The 23,188-nt window shown below is 47.4% G+C and overlaps 1 protein-coding gene across 4 annotated transcripts in view; it reads left to right on the forward strand.

Moving 5' to 3' along the window:
* Positions 1–23,188, forward strand: part of kmt2cb (lysine (K)-specific methyltransferase 2Cb) — a 60,579-nt gene that overhangs the window by 33,749 nt on the left and 3,642 nt on the right. For 3 of the 4 annotated variants that reach the window (XM_084008155.1, XM_084008156.1, XM_084008157.1), the window contains 34 exons: positions 186–305; positions 568–693; positions 791–921; positions 2,179–2,386; positions 4,340–4,432; positions 5,007–5,054; positions 6,004–6,144; positions 6,244–6,276; positions 6,454–6,600; positions 6,707–6,848; positions 6,952–7,187; positions 7,386–7,459; positions 9,074–9,271; positions 9,502–11,475; positions 11,962–12,275; positions 12,404–14,007; positions 14,091–14,202; positions 14,401–14,494; positions 14,585–14,645; positions 14,810–15,042; positions 15,699–17,321; positions 17,568–17,759; positions 18,168–18,332; positions 18,440–18,569; positions 18,886–19,033; positions 19,174–19,358; positions 19,496–19,632; positions 19,901–20,183; positions 20,323–20,456; positions 21,043–21,153; positions 21,241–22,357; positions 22,440–22,576; positions 22,676–22,818; positions 22,915–23,089. In XM_084008155.1, the coding sequence (XP_083864281.1) occupies positions 186–305; positions 568–693; positions 791–921; positions 2,179–2,386; positions 4,340–4,432; positions 5,007–5,054; positions 6,004–6,144; positions 6,244–6,276; positions 6,454–6,600; positions 6,707–6,848; positions 6,952–7,187; positions 7,386–7,459; positions 9,074–9,271; positions 9,502–11,475; positions 11,962–12,275; positions 12,404–14,007; positions 14,091–14,202; positions 14,401–14,494; positions 14,585–14,645; positions 14,810–15,042; positions 15,699–17,321; positions 17,568–17,759; positions 18,168–18,332; positions 18,440–18,569; positions 18,886–19,033; positions 19,174–19,358; positions 19,496–19,632; positions 19,901–20,183; positions 20,323–20,456; positions 21,043–21,153; positions 21,241–22,357; positions 22,440–22,576; positions 22,676–22,818; positions 22,915–23,089 (10,769 nt within the window). The remainder of the gene's footprint in view (positions 1–185; positions 306–567; positions 694–790; positions 922–2,178; positions 2,387–4,339; positions 4,433–5,006; positions 5,055–6,003; positions 6,145–6,243; positions 6,277–6,453; positions 6,601–6,706; positions 6,849–6,951; positions 7,188–7,385; positions 7,460–9,073; positions 9,272–9,501; positions 11,476–11,961; positions 12,276–12,403; positions 14,008–14,090; positions 14,203–14,400; positions 14,495–14,584; positions 14,646–14,809; positions 15,043–15,698; positions 17,322–17,567; positions 17,760–18,167; positions 18,333–18,439; positions 18,570–18,885; positions 19,034–19,173; positions 19,359–19,495; positions 19,633–19,900; positions 20,184–20,322; positions 20,457–21,042; positions 21,154–21,240; positions 22,358–22,439; positions 22,577–22,675; positions 22,819–22,914; positions 23,090–23,188) is intronic. The other variant, XM_084008158.1, reaches the window with a different exon arrangement.

The following is a 23,188-nucleotide window of genomic DNA, read 5'->3' on the forward strand; positions in this document are numbered from 1 at the left end:
TGGTCTCCTTTTGTAATTGATGTCCTTCGCAATGGAAATGAATTTAATTTCAATCAGGTTACTGTTCTGTCCCTCAGTGCAGTTGAGATAGAATTGACCCTCGTGGCTGTGTGTCGAGGGGCCAGGGCGGGGTGTTCTCTGCCGCAGGCCTGTCACTCATCATCAATGCTCTCTCCCTCTTGCAGAGGCGGAGCTCCTAGATTGTGAGGCGAAGTCTGACTCGAGCCTGGAGCGAGAGCCAGCAGAAGACGACTCCAAGGGGGCCGACGGCGGCAAGAAGAGGAAGAGGAAACCGTACCGGCCGGGTAAGGCACCTGATTAAAGGAGACAGCTCCTCTGAAGCGTAAAATGGTGCAGTACATGCCTGACGTTGTAGCTGTAGCAAAGCACTGCCATCTCGGGGTCTCCGATGTACACTGAGCCCTATTTACTGTTTTCTGAGCCTTAATGCCCAACACACTGGACGATTAATACAACCATACAATCAATATATCTCAAATCATACCACTTCCATGATTGCTATGAAAATATATTATTGCTAATGAATTAATAACTCCCCCTTTCAAGGCATCGGTGGGTTCATGGTCCGCCAGAGGAGCCGTCCGGGTCAAGGTCCGGGCAAAGCCAAACGAGCCCTCTGCAGAAAGGATTCCACTGGCTCCGTGTCGGAGAATACCTTTGGAAAAGATGAGGGTCTGTACACCAATAATATCTACACACATCTCTATGACTGTGCCAGTTAATTGCTAAATGTGTTTTTATGTGACGGCATTTTTCCTCTCTGTTGCAGGGTGGACAGAGGCTCTGCCTGATACCCCTGTGGAGGAGACGCCCCCTGGACCAGAGGTCCCAGAGAAAATAAAGAAACGCTACCGAAAGAAGAAAACAAAACTGGAGGAAGCTTTTCCCGCCTACCTGCAGGTACGTCACCTTCGATGGCACACTCTTACTGTTTGACATGTAAACTATGAATGTGTATGAACAAAATGTTTATATCTGTGTACAACCACATAGGATAAACCCCTATATAACCATTGTGGGGGGTATATATGTACAAATAACTGTCTGTCATTATTATCAATTATTTTTAGAGCTTTTTATTTTTTTAAACGTAACCGAGCATTCCCCGACCTGAGAAAATGAATACATAAATAAATAAATAAATAAATAAAATATATAATAGAGTAAATTACAATAAGAAGTGCTTAATATATGTACGTGCATACATACTTGGTTATATACATGTCAATAAAAGTGATACAAATAGACATATAACTATAATACATGAAATTAAGCAACAAAACAAATCAAAAATCATCAATTATATTGATTTTTATTCAGCTCATTTGCACATGCACTGCACCTTCTAAAAAGCCCCAAAAATATTGCATTAGTTAAAAAAGCTTATTTCATCACTTTCAAGTCTATTTTTGGTTTTTATTATTATGCAAGCCTCCTCTTCATATGCACGGATTGTCTGGTCTTGTCATGCCATATCTTCATAAAATGCCTTTTATCTCACCCTTGGGAAGGTTGGGAATCCAAAGTACATTGCCTGGAAACCACTTACAGAACCGTGGTGCACGGGTGCCCCTTCTGTGAGCATTTTTTAAAAAGAGGAACAGCCTAAAGGAGCCCACTGTAGAGGATACTCGTCTCTGTCGTGCTCTTTAAATGCCTCCTGTCTGGGTCGTGAATTGACATACAAAGGCTTAACCAGAGATGACTTCAAGGATCCTCGTCTCTAGCCAATATCTCGGTGTCACCTTTTGTTGGCCAAAACATAGATGTGTGGGTGATGTGCATTAAGACACTGGCAGCTGTCAGTGCTGCTCTTTATCCTGCCACAGTCTGGGGATGTTCAGTCCAACCTAAAGGTCCAACACAGTGAAGCACATTTCATTAATTATTGAAATAGCCACACGTCGGGCTTTTAATGTCTCGGTGCAGCAGGGAGCTGCAGTTACATGTCTTTGAGGATGGTAGATGACTCGTGGGTATAAGTGGTTTTGGGGGGGCTGTGGCTGCTGACAAAAGTGAGGTCAGCAGCATGGTGTATTTGTTTCGGTCGGTTCTCATGGGCTTCAACGTGTTTCCCAAGCATGATGTCAAGAAAGGTAAGCTGACAAAAAGTGTCACCGCCGAGAATTGACCAGTGCTTTGTGTTGTCATGTTCAGGAGGCGTTCTTTGGGAAGGACCTGCTGGACAAAAGCAAGCAGAGCAGGCAGCAGGGGGTCGAATCGGGGTTACTGGAAGAAGGGCAAAGCCAGGTGGAGAAGAAGCACATCATCACCGCCGCCACCGCCACCAGCTTCCTGGACCCTTCATCAGACCCTCTGCTCAGCTCCTCGGCAACATCTCTTCCCACCAGACCAGCAGCAGCACGTACGTATACACATTGCTTTAGCTCCCCAAGACCAGCCATGTAATGATTCATTGCTGCTTATTAGATTTGACCAAATCTAATACGGAAAACTGCTTAAATTACACCTGGGAAGGAGTCAATGCAGGTATTGGAAAAGCCTGACACAACAGAGTGTTCAGGGTGTTTTACTCCATTCATGTCTCCCCCTTTTCAACTCTTTCACACAGGACTAAATGAGTATGACAAAGGTTTACTCAACATGCGTTCACGCCACATTTTACCCATTCATACGACAAAACAAAATCCAAGTGTCAAAGGTTAATCTCTGGTGTTCACAGGCTCATTTGAGTAACTGCAGCTCCATTCACCTCACTGCTACACTGAAGAACTACATAGAAGGATTCCACTCCACGAGTACCAAATAAAGTGATGCTTTCGTTTCTGTGGTCTCTGCAAGCTCGCACTGTCTCTCGCCTGCCCACCCGCTCTCTCCTGCTCTTTGAAATGCCACCTGCCCCGTGCACCGACTTGAATGACATTCATTGTGTCCAATGTTGTGCAGTCAGAGTGAAAGAGAATGGTAACAGTGGCTTGTCGAGGCGGATTCCTTAATGGAAAAAGGTATCCTACTGTCTTTGCCAACACTTTAAAGCTGTCCAAAGATTCAATTCGAAGTGTGCGATGAATGCTAATTTCATGCATTTGCCGTAGTTTAAGATGTCTGTTATGTTGCCGTTACTTGTTTATAGTCCCAGTCGGCAACATTTTTTTGATCATATTCACTGAAGATGCTCCAATAGAACAACATAAATCATCCGGTTTTAGAAGAAAAAAAAGCACGCCTCTACGTTCACGTAGAACCTGTTGTTTGTTTTGCAAAGATCCGACAGCGCCCGGATCATCCTGTCCAATCAGCACGCAGGGCTGTGTTCGTGCACACACAGAGCCCCTCCCCCCTCGGGTCGTACCACTATCACAGGGGGGAGGCGGAGGGAAGTAGCAACAAGCTTCCAATTCCTCGTTAAAAACCGAAACGAGGAGGTCCAAAACAACCAAGGAAAAGAAAACACCGGTGGAAAAGAAGGAAAAAAAGAAAGATGGCGACGGTGCCCGTGATAAAACCAGAGTCAACATCGGACCCGCGTTTCAAATCTAAGGGAGTTCAAAGGGCATGAAGTCAAGGGAGGAGCTCGGTGGTTGTGGGGGAGGAGCTCGGTGGTCGTGGGGGAGGAGCTCGGTGGTTGTGGGGGAGGAGCTCGGTGGTTGTGGGGGAGGAGCTCGGTGGTCGTGGGGGAGGAGCTCGGTGGTTGTGGGGGAGGAGCTCGGTGGTTGTGGGGGAGGAGCTCGGTGGTCGTGGGGGAGGAGCTCGGTGGTTGTGGGGGAGGAGCTCGGTGGTCGTGGGGGAGGAGCGTGAGAGTTGGAAAACATTAAAAATCTGACAGAGTGCCCTCCATCCGCCCGACTTGCCGACTGGGACTTTAAAGTACATCAGCTGATAAAGATGCCATATTGTACCTGCTGCCTGTAAGCATTTCCCCAGTTTTTGGCCCGGCACACTATGCAGCGCACCAACACGGCCAAATGGAGCGCAGCCACCGCCGTCAAAGTGTTTGTCAACACACCACTAACTAACGTCTGAGCACCATCTACATCTATCACTGCAACCGGTGTGTAAATAAACAGCAGAAAGCCATCACGCCTAGACTGCTTTGGGCCTTGAATATTACGTAATAAAACTGGTTTATAGGAAAACACGGAGGAAGCGAGGAAACGGGACATTCATAAGGGAAGAGAGACATCGCTATTGTTTACAGAGCCGTTTCTTCTCTTGTTTACTCGATTCTACATCCAAACACATGGTTCCAGATCACATTCTCATGTCCGTTCAACATCGCCATCAGTTATGATTTGTGACCGTTTGGATTTTTCTTTCTTTTTTTGTTTCTTCCTCCCCCCCTCCCCCCCATCTACAGAGACGTGTGAGGAACCATTAGTTGATCTATCTGATGTTCTGAACACTGATGCAGACATCTTGGGAATGCTCGGAAAGCCAAGCAGTGACTCTGGTGCGTCATATATTTTAAAGGAAGTCACAGTGGCAAAAAAAAAAAAAAAAAAAATTATGAATAGTCACCTAGCCGTGGGTTTACAAAACCTTTTTCAGTAACACTTTAGATTAGGGAACACATATTAACCATGAACTAGTTTCTTATTCGCTTATTCATATTAAGTGGTACAACAACTCACTACCAATAAGCAGTGATTAGGGAATTATTGATGGAAAACTCACAGTAGTTAACGGCCTAGTAGTTGCAGAATATGATCATGCAGAATAAGGCATTAGTAAGTGATTTATAATGGCTTAAAAACAGCCAATATGCTGCTAATATGCATGCTAATAAGAAGCTAGTTCATGGTTAACATGTGTTCCCTAATCTAAAGTGTTACGCCTTTTTCATCTCGGCTCAGAAATCTCCTCAGACAGCAAGTTTATTTATTATTTTTTTCCATGTCACATTCTTTAACGATACTTTTTTGTTCATCTTTGTTTTTATCTTTTTGTTTGCATTGTCTGAAGCGTGTTGTGCTTGTCTTCACTATTTATTTCACTCATTTTATCTGGTTTTGGGTCCTTTGTAGGTCTTGATTTTTGCCCCTTCCAGGTTGACAGCTCACCTCCTCCTTTTGGTAAGGGTGCTATGGCCTACTAATCCCTTGCTTTAGTGCATTATTCCTCTCTTACAGTGTTTGGCTCTACTTTAGTGTGCATGTCTACAAGCTGCTTCATACTTATCTTTTTTTCTTAACCATTTCAGATCCTTTTAACACTCATAAACTGCTTAGTGCTTACCTAACCCCAGTGCACAGTGTTCACTCAAAATGCGTATGGTGTGTCCGTCTTTGTTCATGAGCCTCCTAAGCCTTTTGACATTTTTTTTAGAAACAAGGAACAAATTCATATCTGCCTGTTTTTAAAGATGTTTTCAATAAAGCAAAGAAAACAAAACAGACAAGGACGTTTGCAAATTCAAATGGCTTTTGAGAAAGATTGAGAGGAGGCCTTTGGAGAATGTCCTTCCAGTTCACCTGAAGGTCTTTGATTCTCAATCCTGTGGCTGGATGACAAAACGCATTGCAGTCCTCGTCTTGAACTTTGTTCAGCCAAAATGCCTCATGGGCTGATAATATTTTTTGTTAAAATACAGATATTACCAATTACTGGTTGCATCCGTCCTTGATGGTGGAAATGTTTGTGTTGAGGAAAGTATGGAAGAAATTATAAGTTTTACATTCATAGAAATAAATAGAAATCTGGTAGGAATCTGATAGCAGCGTAGTAACCCAGATTTTTCTTATAGATCAATATTTTCTGACACAAATATTGAAGTGTTTGTGTGCCAGGACACAGTTCTTCAAAAACACTGCTTTAACACAACACAGGGACCCCCCAAGGAGCTGTATTCATGTACTGTTCTGTTTTGGTTGCATTCCTCAGGCTGTTAAGAGAACAAACACGTTCTTACTTCACTTCACTGTATTAACGATTACGTCGGGTATGCTGTCGGTTGCTGTGTGTGTCTGCGTGTGTGTGTCCATGTCCTGATTTGTTTTTGTATGTCTGTATGTGTTTCCACAGCTGGTCTGGACATCGGGACCCTGGCAGACGGTTCCCCAGTGGCGCACCATTCTCATGCTGGCCGGAGGACACCTCGAACCCTCCCTGAGGAACCCCTGGATGGCATCCTGAGCCCAGAGCTAGACAAGATGGTCACTGATGGTCAGTGCAGGACGGCAGACATCCAAACACTTTCGGTTGTTTAGTTTAGTTTGAAAACGTCATACAGGATGGGTACTGACTACTCTTTCTCCTTTTCAGAATCAATCCTCAGCAAACTTTACAAAATTCCAGGTTTGTAATTTCTTTATTTTTTTTTTAAACAGATTGTTGGTTTCCAGGGCAAAAAACAATTATCCAGTTATCTGTAATATACAGGAGGATTTTATTTATTATGTTTGCACACCTTGACTCCAACAATAATTGGTATTATATGCACACACAACATTGTCCTGTTACACTCTGTTACAGAGCTGGAGGGCAAAGATGTGGAGGATCTCTTCACAGCAGTCCTTAGTCCGAGCACGAGCCAACCACCTCTACCACAGGTGCCTCACCCCCAGGGTCCAGGGTCCCTCCCTGCCACACCTGGCACATGTATGCCTCACCCCAACGCAGGTACATCACTAAACACCTCGTCCTTGTCAGAGGTAGCATATGAATGTGTCATTTTCTTTTTTTCAAACGCGTGCATCTAATTCACCCTTTTAATTGGTATGTGCAGGGAATCCCATGTTTCCAAGGATGCCAATGATCAATGGCATGATGGGACCAAACCAACGCTTCCCTACAAATCCAGGAGCAGGGCCCTGCATCCCAGAAAACTTCTCCCCCCTTAACCGTATGCCTTTCACTGACAATCCAAGGTAATGTACTGCTTACTTTAAGAACTGTTAATTAGATATTCCAACATTTCTATTTTTCCTCTGCAGTGTTGAGATTAAAGATGAGCTGTTTTTGTTGTTTCAGGGATAGAAAGTTTAATCAGATGCCTAGAGAGGCAGTTGGTCTATGGGCCTCCCCTGCCCATGGCCCTGGCCCCACAACCCCTGGACCTTTGCCTGAGGGGGAGACCGAAGCCATGTCAAATGCCCAAAGGAGTACACTCAAGTGGGAGAAGGAGGAGACACTTGGAGAGCTTGCCACTGTAGCGCCCGTCCTGTATACCAATGTCAATTTCCCCAACCTCAAAGAAGAATACCCAGGTTTGTGTATATATTAACATAAATTTGACCCCCTGTTGTCCTAGTTTTCATTGGCATCTTTGCTATTAATGCTGCGTTTCTCTGGGTATTTGTTTGGGTGTGCCCACTGCACTGTCTCAGCCACACAGTACAAAAAAATACCTTGTATGCTCTGTGAGACTGTTGGCATGACAACCCCTCCTCTTATTCTTTCCACAGACTGGTCTACGAGAGTAAAGCAAATTGCAAAACTTTGGAGGAAAGCTAGTTCACAAGACAGGGCCCCATATGTGGTAAGATCAGTGATACTGTCTCGACGCCTAAACATTATTGCACCATGCCAGACATCAAACTGTCACTACTAGTTGCACTGACGTATTAGTATGCAGAAGGCAGGCTCCTCTATCGCATCTGGCCTCTTGTCTCTTGCCAGTGCAATTTGAAATCCGGCCATTCACAGATGAACTAATTAACATAGGAGGGCCTGCTCAGTGTTAGCACTCACTATGGTCTCAGTGATTAACTTCACTATAACTAATTTGATCTGTCAGAGGCCGGTTTGTAAATGTAAATGTAAATAAGTGTAAATGCTAGTGTATTTTGCCTGTGGCGCTTCTCTTTCATGGCTTTTTTTTCCTTTTGATCTCCCACTTAAACATCCCAACTATTGAGTATTACAATAACAGGGTGGTCTCAGTATTGTCTGCAAATACATTACAAAGGGTCAAGGTACTAAATGTTGAATCAAATCTTTGGCTTCACTTCGATTCGATTAACGATACAGTAGTTGGCGATTCGATTTTTTTTTTTTTTAACGATTCAATTAGATTCTGTAAACCACGATTCGATGCGGTAACTTGTAACCAAAATTCTATATCCATGAAATAAACATGCAATAATGCGAGTGAGACTACTGTATTCTTCTGAAAGGTGAATAAATAACATTTAACATATTTATTCTATAAAAAAAACTAGTCCTGCATAATATTTTATGCTGAATACAAAAATGGAATTAAACATCAGTTATTTTTAACATTTTTCAATAGACTACATGCTGGCAGGGGAGAGAGTGTCTTAAACGTATTAAAACATTAATCATTAGTAAGAATCACGATTCATACGATTTAACGCATTTATATGGATTATTGGTGAAGCCAAAACGATTCATTCTATTTATTTATTTTAGCAGATCGATTTAGTTGAATGGGTAGGACTGACAATTGATTCATCAATGCATCGAATGAATTGTTACACCTCTACTTTCCATTGAATATTTGCAGTGATATAGTGCCATACCAAATCAAAATCAAATGTTATAACCTCCACGGCGGCCATGGAGCACTTTATTGTCGCTTAGCAAACCACCTCAGGGATGGAGACCCCTTTCTCACTGTCACCACCAAGTATCAACACCAATGAGGAGGGAACCTCCATTCATGTTGCTGGATTATAAAGAGAGAGAGAGCAGTTGTCTTCTCTTTCTTGTGTACTAATGAAGCAACGTTCACTAAAGAAACCAGCCCCTTGTTGTTGGTGGTGTTGATGCTGGTCGGTCCTCGACCCATACATGTGGGAGGTTGTACAATTTGAATGCCATTGCACTTATCCATCACGCCGAGTATGAAGTCAGCTGTTGAAATCACGAGAGGAAAGACAGAAGTCATCTTTTCATATGAACTTCTTCTGCCAATATCGAAGCCCTGATATAAAAAAGTGAGATATTAGAACAAATGCCATGAAAGAGAACGGAAAGATATGTGATAATGTTACATACACACTGGTTTTTGTCATACAATTAGTATGACTGACATTTCTCAAGTGTCACACTTAACATTTTTTCTGTTGTGTTTATGAAGTATTTGTCTGATGGTTTTTGTTTTTGCGATTGTGTTCAATTTGCTGTTTAGCAAAAGGCAAGAGATAACCGAGCTGCCCTGCGCATCAACAAAGTCCAGATGTCGAATGAGACGGTGAAGAGGCACAATCCACAGCAACAGCCCCCTGAGGTGTTTGATCCCAACATACCACTAGACACAGAACTGCTGTTTAAAGACCCTTTGAAACCAAAAGAGTCAGAGCATGAACAAGAGTGGAAGTTTAGACAGGTAAGAGTGTATGCAATGAAGTCAGGGAATGCAGCGGCAGGTCCACTTTATGTTAAGACAGCTAAGAGGTGGTGGTTTAGTAAAGCTCCCTAAACAACTGCACTATCCTCCACATTAACCCCGATGACATTGGTGGTTAGTAGGTCCAGTTCATTTTTGGCATGAGACTGATATTTGCTGCATCCCTTTTTTGATGTCTAATCCCACTTTTCACTGTGCCCTTCCCACAGCAAATGAGGCAGAAAAGCAAACAGCAAGCCAAAATTGAAGCCACACAGAAATTGGAGCAAGTTAAGAATGAGCAACTCCAGCAACAGCAGCAGCAGCAGGGCAACGGCCAATCGGATGGAGATGGCAACAACAGTGGAAACCAGAGCCCAGCCTCCCTGCCCAGCAATGGCAGCATGTCCCCCATGCAACAGCTCAATTGTAAAGATGGCTTTGCCAGGCCACAGCTACCGGGAACGCCCACTTCTGGTCCCCCAGAGGATGTGTTCTTACGACCCCCTCCTCCCCCTCCGTCTGGCTCGTCCTCCCAACCTCAGTCCCCGCAGGTATTCTCACCAGGCTCCTCTGGATCCAGACCCTCTTCTCCATGGGACCCATATGCCAAGATGGTTGGGACCCCAAGACCGCCAAATACGTGTCGCAGGATGCCTGTGGAATCGGGGAAATCCCCAACATCGATGATGGAGCAGCAGGATAGAGGGAGACCCTCTCCTGCTCATGAATCCTTTGGCTCGCCAACATCCATGAGCAGTGACCCGTATGCCAAACCTCCTGACACCCCAAGGCCATCTGGGGAGGTGGACCCTTTCCTGAAGCCTATGGGTCCCCCCAGGGCCAGTCAGGCTGCTCAGGGAAGGCCCCCTATGGGTTCTCCAGGGCGAGACCCATACTCAAGGCCCATGATAAGAAATGAGGCCTATCAGCGCATGGCCCAGAACAGGATGATCTTGTCTGACCCTTACTCAAGGCCTTTATTAACACCAATCCCTGGAAGTAATGAGTCCGGCTCAGTCCCTCTATTCAAAACACCTATGCCCCCTCCTCAGGCTCAGGATCCCTTCAACCGACCAGGTCCACATCCTACTGACAGGTTCCCTCAGAATCAGCAGAATGACCCCTACGCTCAGCCTCCGCATACCCCGAGACCATCTGGGAATGACAACTTCACCAGTCCTCCTAGAATGGGCCAACATCACCCTCACGTGCATCCGTTTGCTCAGCCAGGACCAATGACTCAGATGTCTAGAAATCCATATGCTCACGCACCTTCCACTCCAAGACCTGACCACTTCACATACGACCCCTTTGCCCAGCCCTCTGGTCCCAATAAGCCGGCTGGTGACCCTTTCTCTCAGTCCACAGGAAATCAACGATCCATCAACGAACCCGGTGCTCAAACTCGGCCGTTTTTTGAGCCATACGCCCGACCTCCCGGCACCCCACGTCCACATGACAACTACGGTCAGCCTTCAAATAACCCCAACACATCGTCGGACCCTTACTCGCAGGCTCCTTCAACTCCCCGTCCCGGCGGGATGAACCAGTTCAGTCATCAATCGCACCCTGGACAGAGGATGTCACCTTCCCACTCGGTGGACCCTTATGCTCAGCCACCAGGTACTCCACGGCCTTCTGCGGGAGATAGGTTTTCTAAGTCACCAGGCAGCCAGAGGGGAACATTAGAGCAATTTAGTAGTACACCTGGGACATCAAGGCCAGGGAATAGTGACATGTTTTCCCAACCTGGGGTCCCCAGACCAATGCTAAGTGACCCCTACGCCCAGCCGCCAGGGACCCCACGACCTGGTCCTGATGTGCTCAGCAGACAAGGCCCAAGGCTAGGACTAATGGGAAGCCAAGATCTTTTTTCGCCACCTCAAGGTAGACTTCATGAGCCCTTCCCTCATCCAGGATCGCAAACACCAAAACACGCTGGAGTTTCAGAAGACGGGTTTATTCAGTCGCCCTCCAGAAGACCCAGTCAGACACCTGGCAATGACCCCTACGAGCAAGCCCCCATGACCCCTCGTCCACTGTTGATCGAGAAAATGGAAATGAAAGATCAGTCTTGTATGGGCAATAGTGGAACCGTCCCTCAAGACCCGGGCCACCTGTCTAACAACCCACAGATGCCTGGTGCTTCCTCTGATGTTCAGGGTGTTGCTCTGGCTGAGAGTGAGGAAAGACTCAGACAGGTACACCAATACTGTTGTTTATGTTCTGAACCTGATCACTACTACGTCACTATTGATGTTAAATTCATTTGAGTTTGTTTATATCTCTTAATGTTTATATAGGATAAAGTTTTATATGGCTGATCAGCTGATATCCGTTATCCTGATCCGTATCAGCAAAACCAACATAAAATAAAATAGAAGCGCCTCTTGAATGTCATATCAATGTGCTTTTTGTGTGTTAAAATGTACACGTTAGTGACCAGTTAATGGGTGTAAACTGAAAGCAAAATGAACCAAAACTTACATTCTTAGTTCTGTGCATTTGCAGAATTATGAATTCATGCAATGGTGACGAATGGGGGAAAAAAGGGACCTTTTGACTTGCAGTACTAAACTGATAATCTGTTTTAACATGTAGAAATACAGTAGCATTGTAAGTTACACGTGGCCCGTTTACCTTGTGTTTAAAAGGCTTAAATGTGTGCTTGTTGTTGTGTTTTGTAGCGACAACGAATTAGAGAGCTAATCCTCAAGCAGCAGCAACAGAGAAGTGCTATTCGACAGGAGAGGGGCCCTCAGGAGCCTGCTGGCAACATGAACCCAGGAACACCACGACCCTGGCCCCAGGAGGGCCCTGGGCATCAGGGGGAAATGTTCAACCGGCCTCCCCCACCGTATCCTGGACAAGGACCCATGAGGGGGCCCATGCGGTTTCCTGGACCTTTTCCAGGTGATCAGCGTGTCCCTTTCCCTAATGACGGACAAATCCCCAGGGGCCCACATCCTGGAGATCCTAATTTGAGACACCAGGGACCAAGGTTTGTGTGATATTCTTCTTTTTATTATTTCAGATATTCTGACTGATTACACGCCATTACAGCGCTAAACAAATCAGAATAGGAATGTCCTTCCTCTGTAGTTATTTTTTTCTATTATCCTATTTTAGGTTTGCATTTCCACCTGGGGTTTTAGGACCTCATGGGGCCCAAGAGTTCTTTCCCCGGGGGCAACACCCGATGCAGGATGTCCCTCCTCAGATGCGGCGGTCCATGTCTGTCGAAATGGCAAAGACTATGGGAGGCAACCCTATGGGGATGCCCCAGCACTTCCCTCCACGTGGGATTCCAGTGCAGCAGCACAACATAATGGGCCAGCCTTTCATTGAGCTGCGACACAGAGCTGTGGAAAACAGGCCACGTATGCCGTTTGCCCCTGGTCCCATGCAGGGAAGCCACATGGATCCCAACCTGCAGGGTCAAAGGCTACCAGGATTTCCAGGAGCACATGATTCCAGGTTCCCTTTAAATCAGGGGCCCAGGATGATGGACCACATGGTCAGCCACACTGGACACATACAGCTATCTGCCAGCATGGATAATCTTCATCAGCATGCCCATATGTCGGGAAACAATGCACTCAAACAATCTCATTTGATGAGATCCATGAGCCAGCCTGCTTCAAACGAGAATATGGCAGCATCTATGAACCTGACTGCACCCCCTGCTGGGCATAGTGAGACTGTCTCGATGTCCGGCAATGATGCTGCAGAGGAGAAGCTGGATGCGGAAGAATCCGCAGTCAAAGATCTTGAGGACGTGGAGGTGAAAGACTTGGTGGATGCTGACTTGGAAAACCTGAATTTGGATCCTGAAGATGGCAAAGACCTCGATCTAGAGACAAATGACCTACACCTTGATGACTTCCTAACATCTGGGAAATTTGACATCATCGCTTATACAGACCCTGACCTGGATGACATCAAGAAAGACCTGTTTAATGAGGAACTGGATCTCAGTGATCCTATGGATGACAATGCTGACACCGCAGACCTCCACAAAGACTCGAGCCCAGCTACTGAGGCGTCATCCAGTTCAAACTCTGTTCACGGAAAGTCGGAGACCTCAGGTGAGCAGTCTTTAGCTGAAATAAAGCTGGAGGCCCCTGGGAGTCAGGACTCTGTGCCTTTTGCACATGGGAAGGAAATTAAAACCGAGGTCAAGGACTGTCAGAGACCCCCTGACATGGTAGACCAGCAAACCACTGAAAACACCTTAACCTCCAACCAGCAGGGAGTGATCTCTGACTGCACCCCCGTCCTGTCTAGTTTACTCATTAAGCAGCAGCCTGAGGAGCAGTCATTACATCCAATCGCTGAATCTGTCAGTCAAGGAGGGAACCTCATGCCCCAGCAGAACCAAGTGACTGACGCTCAGCATACCTCTGGACTTTCAATACCGGACGCCGCCACTGCAGGAGAAACTTCTATGACCGGCTTTGGGGCAGACCAACACGTGGGGCTAGCTTCTGTGTTGGAGCAGAGCGGTCTGGACCCGAACGACCTGGACCCGAGCTGTCTGACCCCGGCCCAGCAGGCAGCGTTGAGCCAGGCGTTGGGTCAACACGGTCAGCTACACCGTCCTCTTCTACTCGAGGAGCAGCCACTCCTACTGCAGGACCTCCTGGACCAGGAGAGGCAGGAGCAGCAGCAGCAGAGGCAGATGCAAGCCATGATACGACAGCGCTCCAGTGACTCCTTCTTCCCCAACATCGGTACGTTATTTAGACCACAAGTTCTCGTCTTCTGTAAAGGTTATCAGTTTTTTTACTAAGAGTGCATTATTTGTCATTTGCAGATTTTGATGCCATCACTGATCCCATCATGAAAGCTAAAATGGTTGCCCTGAAAGGCATTAACAAAGTCATGGTTCAGAACAACATGGGAATGACCCCGATGGTCATGAACAGGTAAGAAGGTCTCTTTAGTACCACATGAATGTCTTGAGTACAAAATGTAATAGGAATGTATGTATTAGTTTTGGTTTAAAGCATCTGTAATTCCAACTTAATGGCCCAGCCACTAGGATAGTGTGCAACTATTTGAAGAGTTGCTGCTGTGATTTATTTAAAGGCTAAATGCATCGTTGTGGTATTGCTCTATTACAGATTCCCTCCTGGTCCTGGTCCTGGTCCTGGTCCTGGTCCTGGTCCTCCACCACCTCCTGAAACCACACCGCTTCCTCCACAAGTTGTTGGACAGGTAACTGATTCATTAATGCTTATGTTATTCAAAACTATATAATGCAAAACATATAAGTTATAAATATGTATTTTCCAACTTTGCATTCAGGATGGCAAATTGACACAAGTCTCAAGACCAAATCCTCCAAACTTTGGGCCAGGATTTGTCAGTAAGTTCTCTTAAAATTCATATGCATTTCTCCAACTTTTTGATTTGAAGGTCTGTCAGGCCTTGCTTGACATGTTAAGATGTTTGTTTGTCATGCTGTCAGGACTGCTAACAAAGAGACTGCTTTTTTTCTTCCCCCCCCCCCCCCCCCCTTCTTCTTTTCAGATAATGCTCAGAGGGCTCAGTACGAGGAGTGGCTCCAGGAGACTCAGCAGCTACTTCAAATGCAGCAGAAATTTCTGGAAGAGAAAATTGGGGCTCACAGGAAGTCTAAGAAAGCCCTGTCTGCCAAGCAGAGAACAGCTAAGAAGGCAGGGAGAGAGTTCCCCGAGGAGGACGCTGAGCAGCTCAAACATGTCACAGAGCAGCAGGGTGTAGTGCAGAAACAACTGGAGCAGGTAAATGTTCGGCCTGTCAAGCTCCACCACTGAATTCTATCTCAGGCTGCCTTAACTATCATCCTTTCATTGGAGCACAATTTGATATTTACAGTTGGGATGGGCAAATAATGACCTGTGGGGCAAATTTGGCCCTCAGCCAGAAGGCTTGGTGTAATTAGGCCTATGTTATGGGAAATAGTTTATTTAACCAAATACACAATGCTAAACACAATTTGAATTTATTGATTCATTACTTGCAATTATTTTTTACACTTTTGAGAGACATAGTAACTTTTTATTTGGTAGGAGACTGTATTTTATCTTTATAGCAGACTAACCGAAGTAAACAGATAATTCAATGCATTTGGACGTATATATCTAGCTATATACTCAACTTGAAAAATGAATATGGGAAAACAAAGATTTAAAACACACCTGTCAACCTGCTTTGACTCCCTAAAAGAGAAGTTCTGAAAAACATGCTCTGGGGTAGTTTTACTTTCCAACTCCTGCTTTTAAAGTTAAATTCTTCAGTTCCTGTTTGAAATTAAAATCATTCATCTCTGCCCTTGGGTAAACCCGTGTCCTCGTTAATGTGCCTTTTTAAATGTGATAAAACACGTTGAAAGTGATACGGTTATTGACAAAAAAATTGCAAATATGTTTTGTTTCAGATCCGCAAGCAGCAGAAGGAGCACGCTGAACTTATCGAGGAGTACCGAGTGAAACAACAGCAAAACAACATGACACCATTGATGCCTGTGATGCATCCGATGCCGGGTCCTGCCGGTATGGTCCCCGCTGGACCTCCCATAATGCAGATGCCTCTTCATCCTGGCCCGCCAAATCCTCCTCCCTGCATGCCCAACCCACCACCTGGCTGGCATCCTGGTGCTCCCATGCCCATGCCGGGACCAGTAATGCCACCCATAATGCCCCCCCAGGTACCTGTGGGAAATCCAGGCCAGCCCCATCAAATGCCAATGGGTAACATCCCTCAACACCCACAGATGCCTGTGGATCCCCAGGCGCCGGCAGCTCCACCAGGTGGTGTAAAGCCGATGCAGGCGAGCGGTCTGAAGTTTGACGACAACAACCCGTTCAGTGAAGGTTTCCAGGAGCGAGAGAGGAGGGAGAGACTTAGGGAGCAGCAGGAGAGACAGCGGGTGCAGCTAATGCAGGAGGTTGAACGTCAGAGAGCCCTGAAACACCGTATGGAAATGGAGCAGCAAGGGATGATGGGACCAGATGGGAACATGGCGCCGCTCGCTCAGATGCCATTTTTCAACGCTGAGCTGCCACAGGACTTCATGCAGCCTCAGAGGCCTCCTCTGCAACAACAGCAACAACTGGCACCGATGTTCCCCCAGCAGCAGGGCATGCAGCCCGGTATGGGCTCGCCGCCTGGGACTTTTATGCAAGGTGAAAGGAGGGCCATGATGGGCAATGGGATGATGCCCCGTGACATGGGGCCTGGGTTCGGGCCTGACAATATGGCGTTACAAGCACCCAATTTCCCCCAGGGTCAACCCAGACCTCGGCAGTTCAGTGGACCAGGAATGGTGCTTCAGATGCCAGGTGAGGGGCCACCGTTTGGAGGCGACTCGTCTACGCCTTTACCGTCTAACTTTCCGGGCTCGGGTCAGTCTCTGATCCAACTCTACTCCAACATCATCCCAGACGAGAAGGGGAAGAAGAAGAGGAACCGGAAAAAGAAGAAGGATGACGACGCAGATTCGGTAAAGACACCCTCGACTCCACACTCGGACCTCACAGCCCCTCTCACACCGTGTGTGTCGGACACCGCCTCCACTCCAACCAGAAACACCCATCTGTTTGGTGAGCAGGACTTGTCGAGGTCCCCCTTACTGGGATCTGCCACCCCCAGTCATTCAGAGCTGGAGAGGCAGCTTTCTGGAGGCCAATCTGGACACCCTGGCCTCTCATCAGACACACTAAGAAGCCAAGCTCAGGAGCATGACCGGATCCTCAACAACATAAAGCTGGAGCAGACGGATGCCAGTGAGTGTCACGGGCCACGGGAAGGGCCCATCGTCTCACAAATGGGCTCTGTGAAGGAGGAGGGTAGTAAAGGGAGTGTGTCTCCCTTCTGTGCAGGACAAAGTCCAAACAAGGGGGAGGCTGGCAATGAGCTCCTGAAACACCTTCTGAAGAACAAGAGCACACCTCCACATGCATTGTCCCAGCAGAGGTCGGAGGAGAGCATGCGCTCCGAGGAGGAGGAGCCCGCAGACTGCAAAGCCCTGCTGAGGCAAAGCTCCATGGACAGCAATGGGGTCAGTCCTTTGTGTTATTCATACAGCCAGAGTGCTGAGTGAGCAACCTAGTGAGTCATACAGGGCCTGAGTGATTCAGACGGGAGGCGTGTCATAGTTAAATTCATATGAGTCATAGCTGTCAGGTTTTTAAAATGAGTCATAGTTCTGTGTTTGAAAACATCCAGCTTGGAGAAATAATGGTGCTCGAGTAAATGTCAAGTTTATTCATGACTTTTTGTGCGTCATGGTTTTGCTCATCTCCAGGCGTACTCGGACGGCATCCAAGACTTCCCTGGACCCGTGCTCCCCGAACAGGAGAAGAAGAAAGGGAGGAACAAGAGGGCTCAGAAAGGGGGCGAGAAACCCGCCTCGCGCTACAAGAAGAGGAAGAAAGAAGGGGATGAGAGGCAACTCATGCACTCCGGGCCCGACACCGTAATGACCCAAATCAAACAGGTAAGATTGACGTCACTTGCTCTTTATTGAAGTCGGTGGAAGCCGCGCCACCGCACGTCTTTGGGAACAAAAGGAGAACGATTATAACACTTTACTGAGAATATTACAGTATTAATTACTGCCAGAATAGAAAACGATCTCCATAAGTGCACAGACACTAATTTCACACATCACAAGCATATTACTGTAATTAGGAACTTGTTGGAAGACAGTTGCACACACAGTTATGAGAAACTTGGTATTAAGGAGACAGGAAGGGGATTTGTGATTTGCAAGTACCTCGTTGATTGAGCCTTATTGATTTAAACATTATGAATGTAGACTCACTCGTTAGAAAATGGAGTTTGCTTTGTATCATTTTAATTGCACTTGCGTAGTGTTTACTGATTTTCCCCTCTCCTGACACAGCAGCTCTCCCTGCTGCCCCTGATGGAGCCGCTGATCGGGGTCAACTTCGCTCACTTCGCCCCCTACGGCAGCGGCCAGCTCAACGGGGAGAACCTCCTGTCCGGTACCTTCGGCAGCGCCTCGCTCGACGGAGTCTCCGACTATTACTCCCAACTGGCCTACAAGGTGAAATCTGCTGACGTTAGCATGCAGGCTGGGTAAACAGGGGGGATGTATGTTAAGTGTGTCTGCAACTTGACGTGCTGACACCGCACTGCTTCTGTTTGCCACAGCAGAGTAACCTGAGCAACCCGCCAACCCCGCCGGCGTCTCTCCCTCCCACCCCGCCACCTGTGAACCGACAGAAAATGATAAATGGATTTGCTACGACGGAAGAGCTGGCCAGCAAAGCTGCTGCTATGGGTGAGCTTTTCGGGAGGATGCACCTTTTTAAAGTGTTAAATGCAGCGGCGCCTGTGTTTTCTTCTTATTGGCTATGTGTGGGACATTTCTGGCCACTGGGTGTGTAGTACCCATGCATGCATAAGCACTCATCCAAGGGGAAGCGACGGAAATGGAAGACCGCACTGAAAAAACACAATATAGCGAAGCCAGGCGTTCAAGCATGAGAATCATATGTCCCCTTTTATCTCACAATCTTGAAAAAAAATATTTTTTTTTACATCATTACAGGAAAGTTTGTACAATCGTATTGACAGTAGTCTCCTGTTTCATTCAGTGTCCAAAGGCCTGGTCCCAAAGCCACTACACGTTCCATTCAGGACTGAGGAAGACCTCCTAGCGCGGGCCATCGCACAGGGACCCAAAACTGTGGATGTTCCCGCCTCCCTCCCCACGCCTCCTCACAACAACCAGGAGGAGCTCAGGTAAACGAATGCATTGCACTAATTATTTTTGCACCATTAACGGCTGCAGAAACATTGATCATGTACCCATGTAATCGTGTCATGATAATGGCTCGGACAGAGGGGTTAATTGTTGTTTCCTCTTGTGGAATGATGAACAGCAACCGAGGACAGGAGCCTTGCAAGGACCGGGACACGCCTGATAGTTTTGTTCCGTCCTCGTCTCCTGAGAGCGTGGTCGGCATGGAGATCAGTCGCTACCCAGACCTGTCTCTGGTGAAGGAAGAGCCACCGTCCCCCTGTCTGTCTCCGGTCCTCCCCATGCTTCCTGCACCTGATGGGAAAGGTAAACATCATCGACACAGTTAAAACTTGTATTGCTGTTTATTTAATTGTGTGTGCAATTAAAACCAACAACTCCAGCAAGCTTAACGGTGTGTTTGCAAACTTTTTATGCATGTTGTCCTCCTTTTTTTTTTCCAGGGTCAGAAATCAAACTGCAGGATATCAAAACGGAGCCTTCTGCGATGTTCTTCGGCTCGCCCTTTGGCTCCATGTCTAATGATTCCAAGCAAGGCCTGGTGTCTGTAGCTATCACACTGAGACCGGCTGCAGCCGAGGTAGGAATACGTGATCTCACATACTGTGGTTTCAAATACTGACATTTAGGCCCCGCCTCCTTTAGTCCTCTTCAGAGGACAAAATATCCTTTATTCTTTCTCATGTGGCCAATGAGAGAGGAGAATCAGCTTAAATCAGTTGTTAATGATCATGTTTCTGAGAGGTCGTTTCTTCTTAAAAGTAAATCAGAACAATCATACACAGATACCTTTTATTTATTTAAGATTTTTGATGAAAGACCTCACCAACTGTCCATTTCTATTTCAGAACATCACGGGTGTCGTGGCAGCCATTTCAGACCTGCTGTGTGTGAAGATCCCCAGTAGCTATGAGGTCAGCAGCACCCCAGACAGGGGGCCCCCATCCATGCTCGGCGGTCCACGGGGAGGCCCGCACGGCATGGAGCCTCGGCCCCCCATGCTCTTCCACGGACAAGGAGACAACGGAGGGCTTCACGGGCGGCCGGGGCAGATGATCAGGCCGAGCGGAGCACAGGCGATGATGCAGCAGCAGCAGCAGCATCATTTCCGCTTCCATCCCAACAGCCCAGGTGAGGAAATAAAACCAGAATAAACGTATTTGTTATTGAAAAGCATGTTTAAAGCTAAACATAATGACTTCCTTCCATCATAACACTTTAGGATGGATGTATTAAAAAAACAACATATTTTCTGTTGATTCGGGTGCAGCTCTAGCTCGAGGACCGGACCAGAAGACCCCTGCCAGCCCGGGATGTAAACCCCAGTGGTGCTGCCACTGTAAGGTGGTGGTTCTGGGAAACGGAGTGCAGAAATCCATCAAAGATCTCCCTGCTCACATGAAGGTATCAAACGAATTATGCTGGAAATACTGGAGCGCGTTGTATTAAGTCTGCAAGCCATCTTTCAGCCAGAGCACGAGCATGATTTTGAGACTAACAAAGTATAAATAAAATACTTTAAATACACATAAAGAGTAATTTCTGCAAAACAATTATGGATCATTTTATTGATTTGCCAATGGGGCGACTAGATGAGCTGTGATTGGTTGCCAAGACTTTACTGAGAGGATATATCATCTAGTTTCAGCCTGAGGGGCCAACACAGCTACACACACACACACACACACACACACACACACACACACTCACACACACACACACAGCACCACCACGCAGTAATATACTGCATATATCTTCTGATTATGTAAATCCTGCCTACTGGAGATCCATTTCATCTTAATTAGCGGGTTAAACAGCAAACCACATGACTTCAATCATGAGTATTTTGGTTGTTTAAATATTGTATGTTTTTTTCATGACTTCTTTTAACATCAATTTTGCTTAAGCAGATGAAATTGGTCGGGCTTTGATTTTAACGCCTCATTCCTTATTCAGCCCGTTAAAAATGTGGATTGATTTCTCTCATTAGGAGTCTGGGGCCCGTTTGAAATCTGAAGACCTGGTCTTCTGTAGTCACAGCTGCTTCCTCCTCTACTGCTCCTCGTCGCCGTTACAATCCAGATCCACCACGGAGTCTAAGGTGTGTATTGCTGTTAACTCCACAGTGGATGGAATATGATTTGTGTTTTGTCGCTGGACATCATGGCTCTTTCTCTCTTCTTTTCAGGAGGCTGTGTCCCTTCTCCCTGCCTCCGAGCAAACGGAGAGCCTTTCTAAAATTCTGCACCAGTACAGCAACAACATGTCATCGCTGGACGTTCATTGCCTGGCCCAGCTTCAGCCCAAGCTGTCTCCCCCCTCCACTCCTCCCATCCCCTTCCCCATGGCGGACGACACGCCGAGGATGGACACCAAGTCGGACGCCATCAAAGTCACCGTGAAGCTGAAGCCCCGGCCGAGGTCCCACGACGGCTGGCATCAGGGAAAGAGGCAGAAAGGCCTCCGCTGGAGGAAGTGGACCATCCAGGTGGTGGTCCCGAGAGGGAACTCGCAACTCCCAGATGAGGATAAGATCGACGAGCTCCTGAAGAAGCTCGGGGCCTCCCTCCGGCCTCCCGCTCTACTCCGGGACCACAGACGCTGCTGTTTCTGCCACCAGCTCGGAGACGGCATCACCGACGGCCCCGCGAGGCTTCTCAATCTGGATCTCGACGTGTGGGTTCACCTAAACTGCGCCCTGTGGTCCACCGAGGTGTACGAGACGCAGGCCGGCGCCCTCATCAACGTGGAGCTGGCGATGCGTCGCGGCCAAACGGTCCGCTGCGCCTACTGCCAGCACACCGGCGCCACCAGCGGCTGCCACCGACTCCGCTGCACCAACGTCTACCACTTCACCTGCGCCCTGCAAGCCCACTGCACCTTCTTCAAGGACAAGACCATGCTGTGTCACGCCCACAGGCCCCGGGGGACCACCGGACAGGCGCTGGACCACGAGCTGCGTTGCTTCGCCGTCTTCCGGCGCGTCTACGTCCAGAGGGACGAGGTGCGTCAGATCGCCTCTGCCGTGCGGCAGCCCGAGCTGGGCTACACCTTCCGGGTCGGCAGCCTGGTGTCGCACGCCGTCGGCCAGCTGACCCCTCACCAGATGGCAGCCTTCCATTCCCCGACAGCCATCTTTCCAGTCGGCTACGAGGCCTGCCGCATTTACTGGAGCATGCGCCATGGCAACCGCCGTTGCCGTTACGTCTGTTCTGTCGAGGAGAGATTGGAGCTGCCAGAGTTTTCCATCAGAGTCATCGAACAGGGCTACCAAGACCTGGTCCTGACCGACTCCTCTGCTAAAGGTTTGTCCTTTCATGTCCTCTACAGGAATATGTTTGTTTTTCAGAGGATAGTTTTTTAATGTGCTTGTTTCGCTGTAATTAGGAGTGTGGGATAAGGTTCTCGGCCCGGTTGCTGAGAAAAGAAATGAAGCGGGCACTCTGAAGCTCTTCCCCGTTTACCTGAAAGGAGAGGACTTGTTTGGACTCACAGTCCCTGCAGTCGCCAAGATCTCCGAATCGGTTTGTCGCTGCTTTTTTTTGTGGGGATTCAAACTAATGCCTCGATGGTATTCTGCAGAGGCGCCAGGCTCTAACTCCTGTCTTACTCATTTATTCCAGCTCCCTGGAGTGGAGGCTTGCGTCAGGTACTCGTTCCGTTACGGACGCAACCCTCTGGTGGAGTTGCCTCTCATATTCAATCCCGCTGGCAGCGCCCGCGCTCAGCCAAGGACAACCTCTCCTTTCACTTCGCTGGTGATCAGGTAACGTTGAGTGGCGCTGACAGTGATTATCTCAATGTTTCATTTTTATAGAATCCTTAACATATTATTTTCATCGCTTCCCTCCCTCTCGTGAAGGCCACATCCACAGGCTGTAGCCGCCAGCAGTGCCAGGTCTAACCAGAATGTGGCTCAAGGAGAAGGTGGCGCCCCCCACAGCAAGCCTCCAGTAGTGCATCCCAGGTCTTCTCAGTACCGCTGGATGAAGAGTGAGTGGAGAGCCAACGTCTATCTGGCCCGCTCCCGTGTCCAGGTGAGTGTTAAGTAGATATTTGATTTGTTTTTTCAGCTTGGACTCTTGTTTTTTTGCGTTTCTTCCTGTTGGACAGAATGAAAACCTTCTTGTGTCATG

This window comes from Eutrigla gurnardus, assembly GCF_963514095.1.
Source record: "Eutrigla gurnardus genome assembly, chromosome: 4".
In the NCBI taxonomy this organism is placed as follows: domain Eukaryota; kingdom Metazoa; phylum Chordata; class Actinopteri; order Perciformes; family Triglidae; genus Eutrigla; species Eutrigla gurnardus.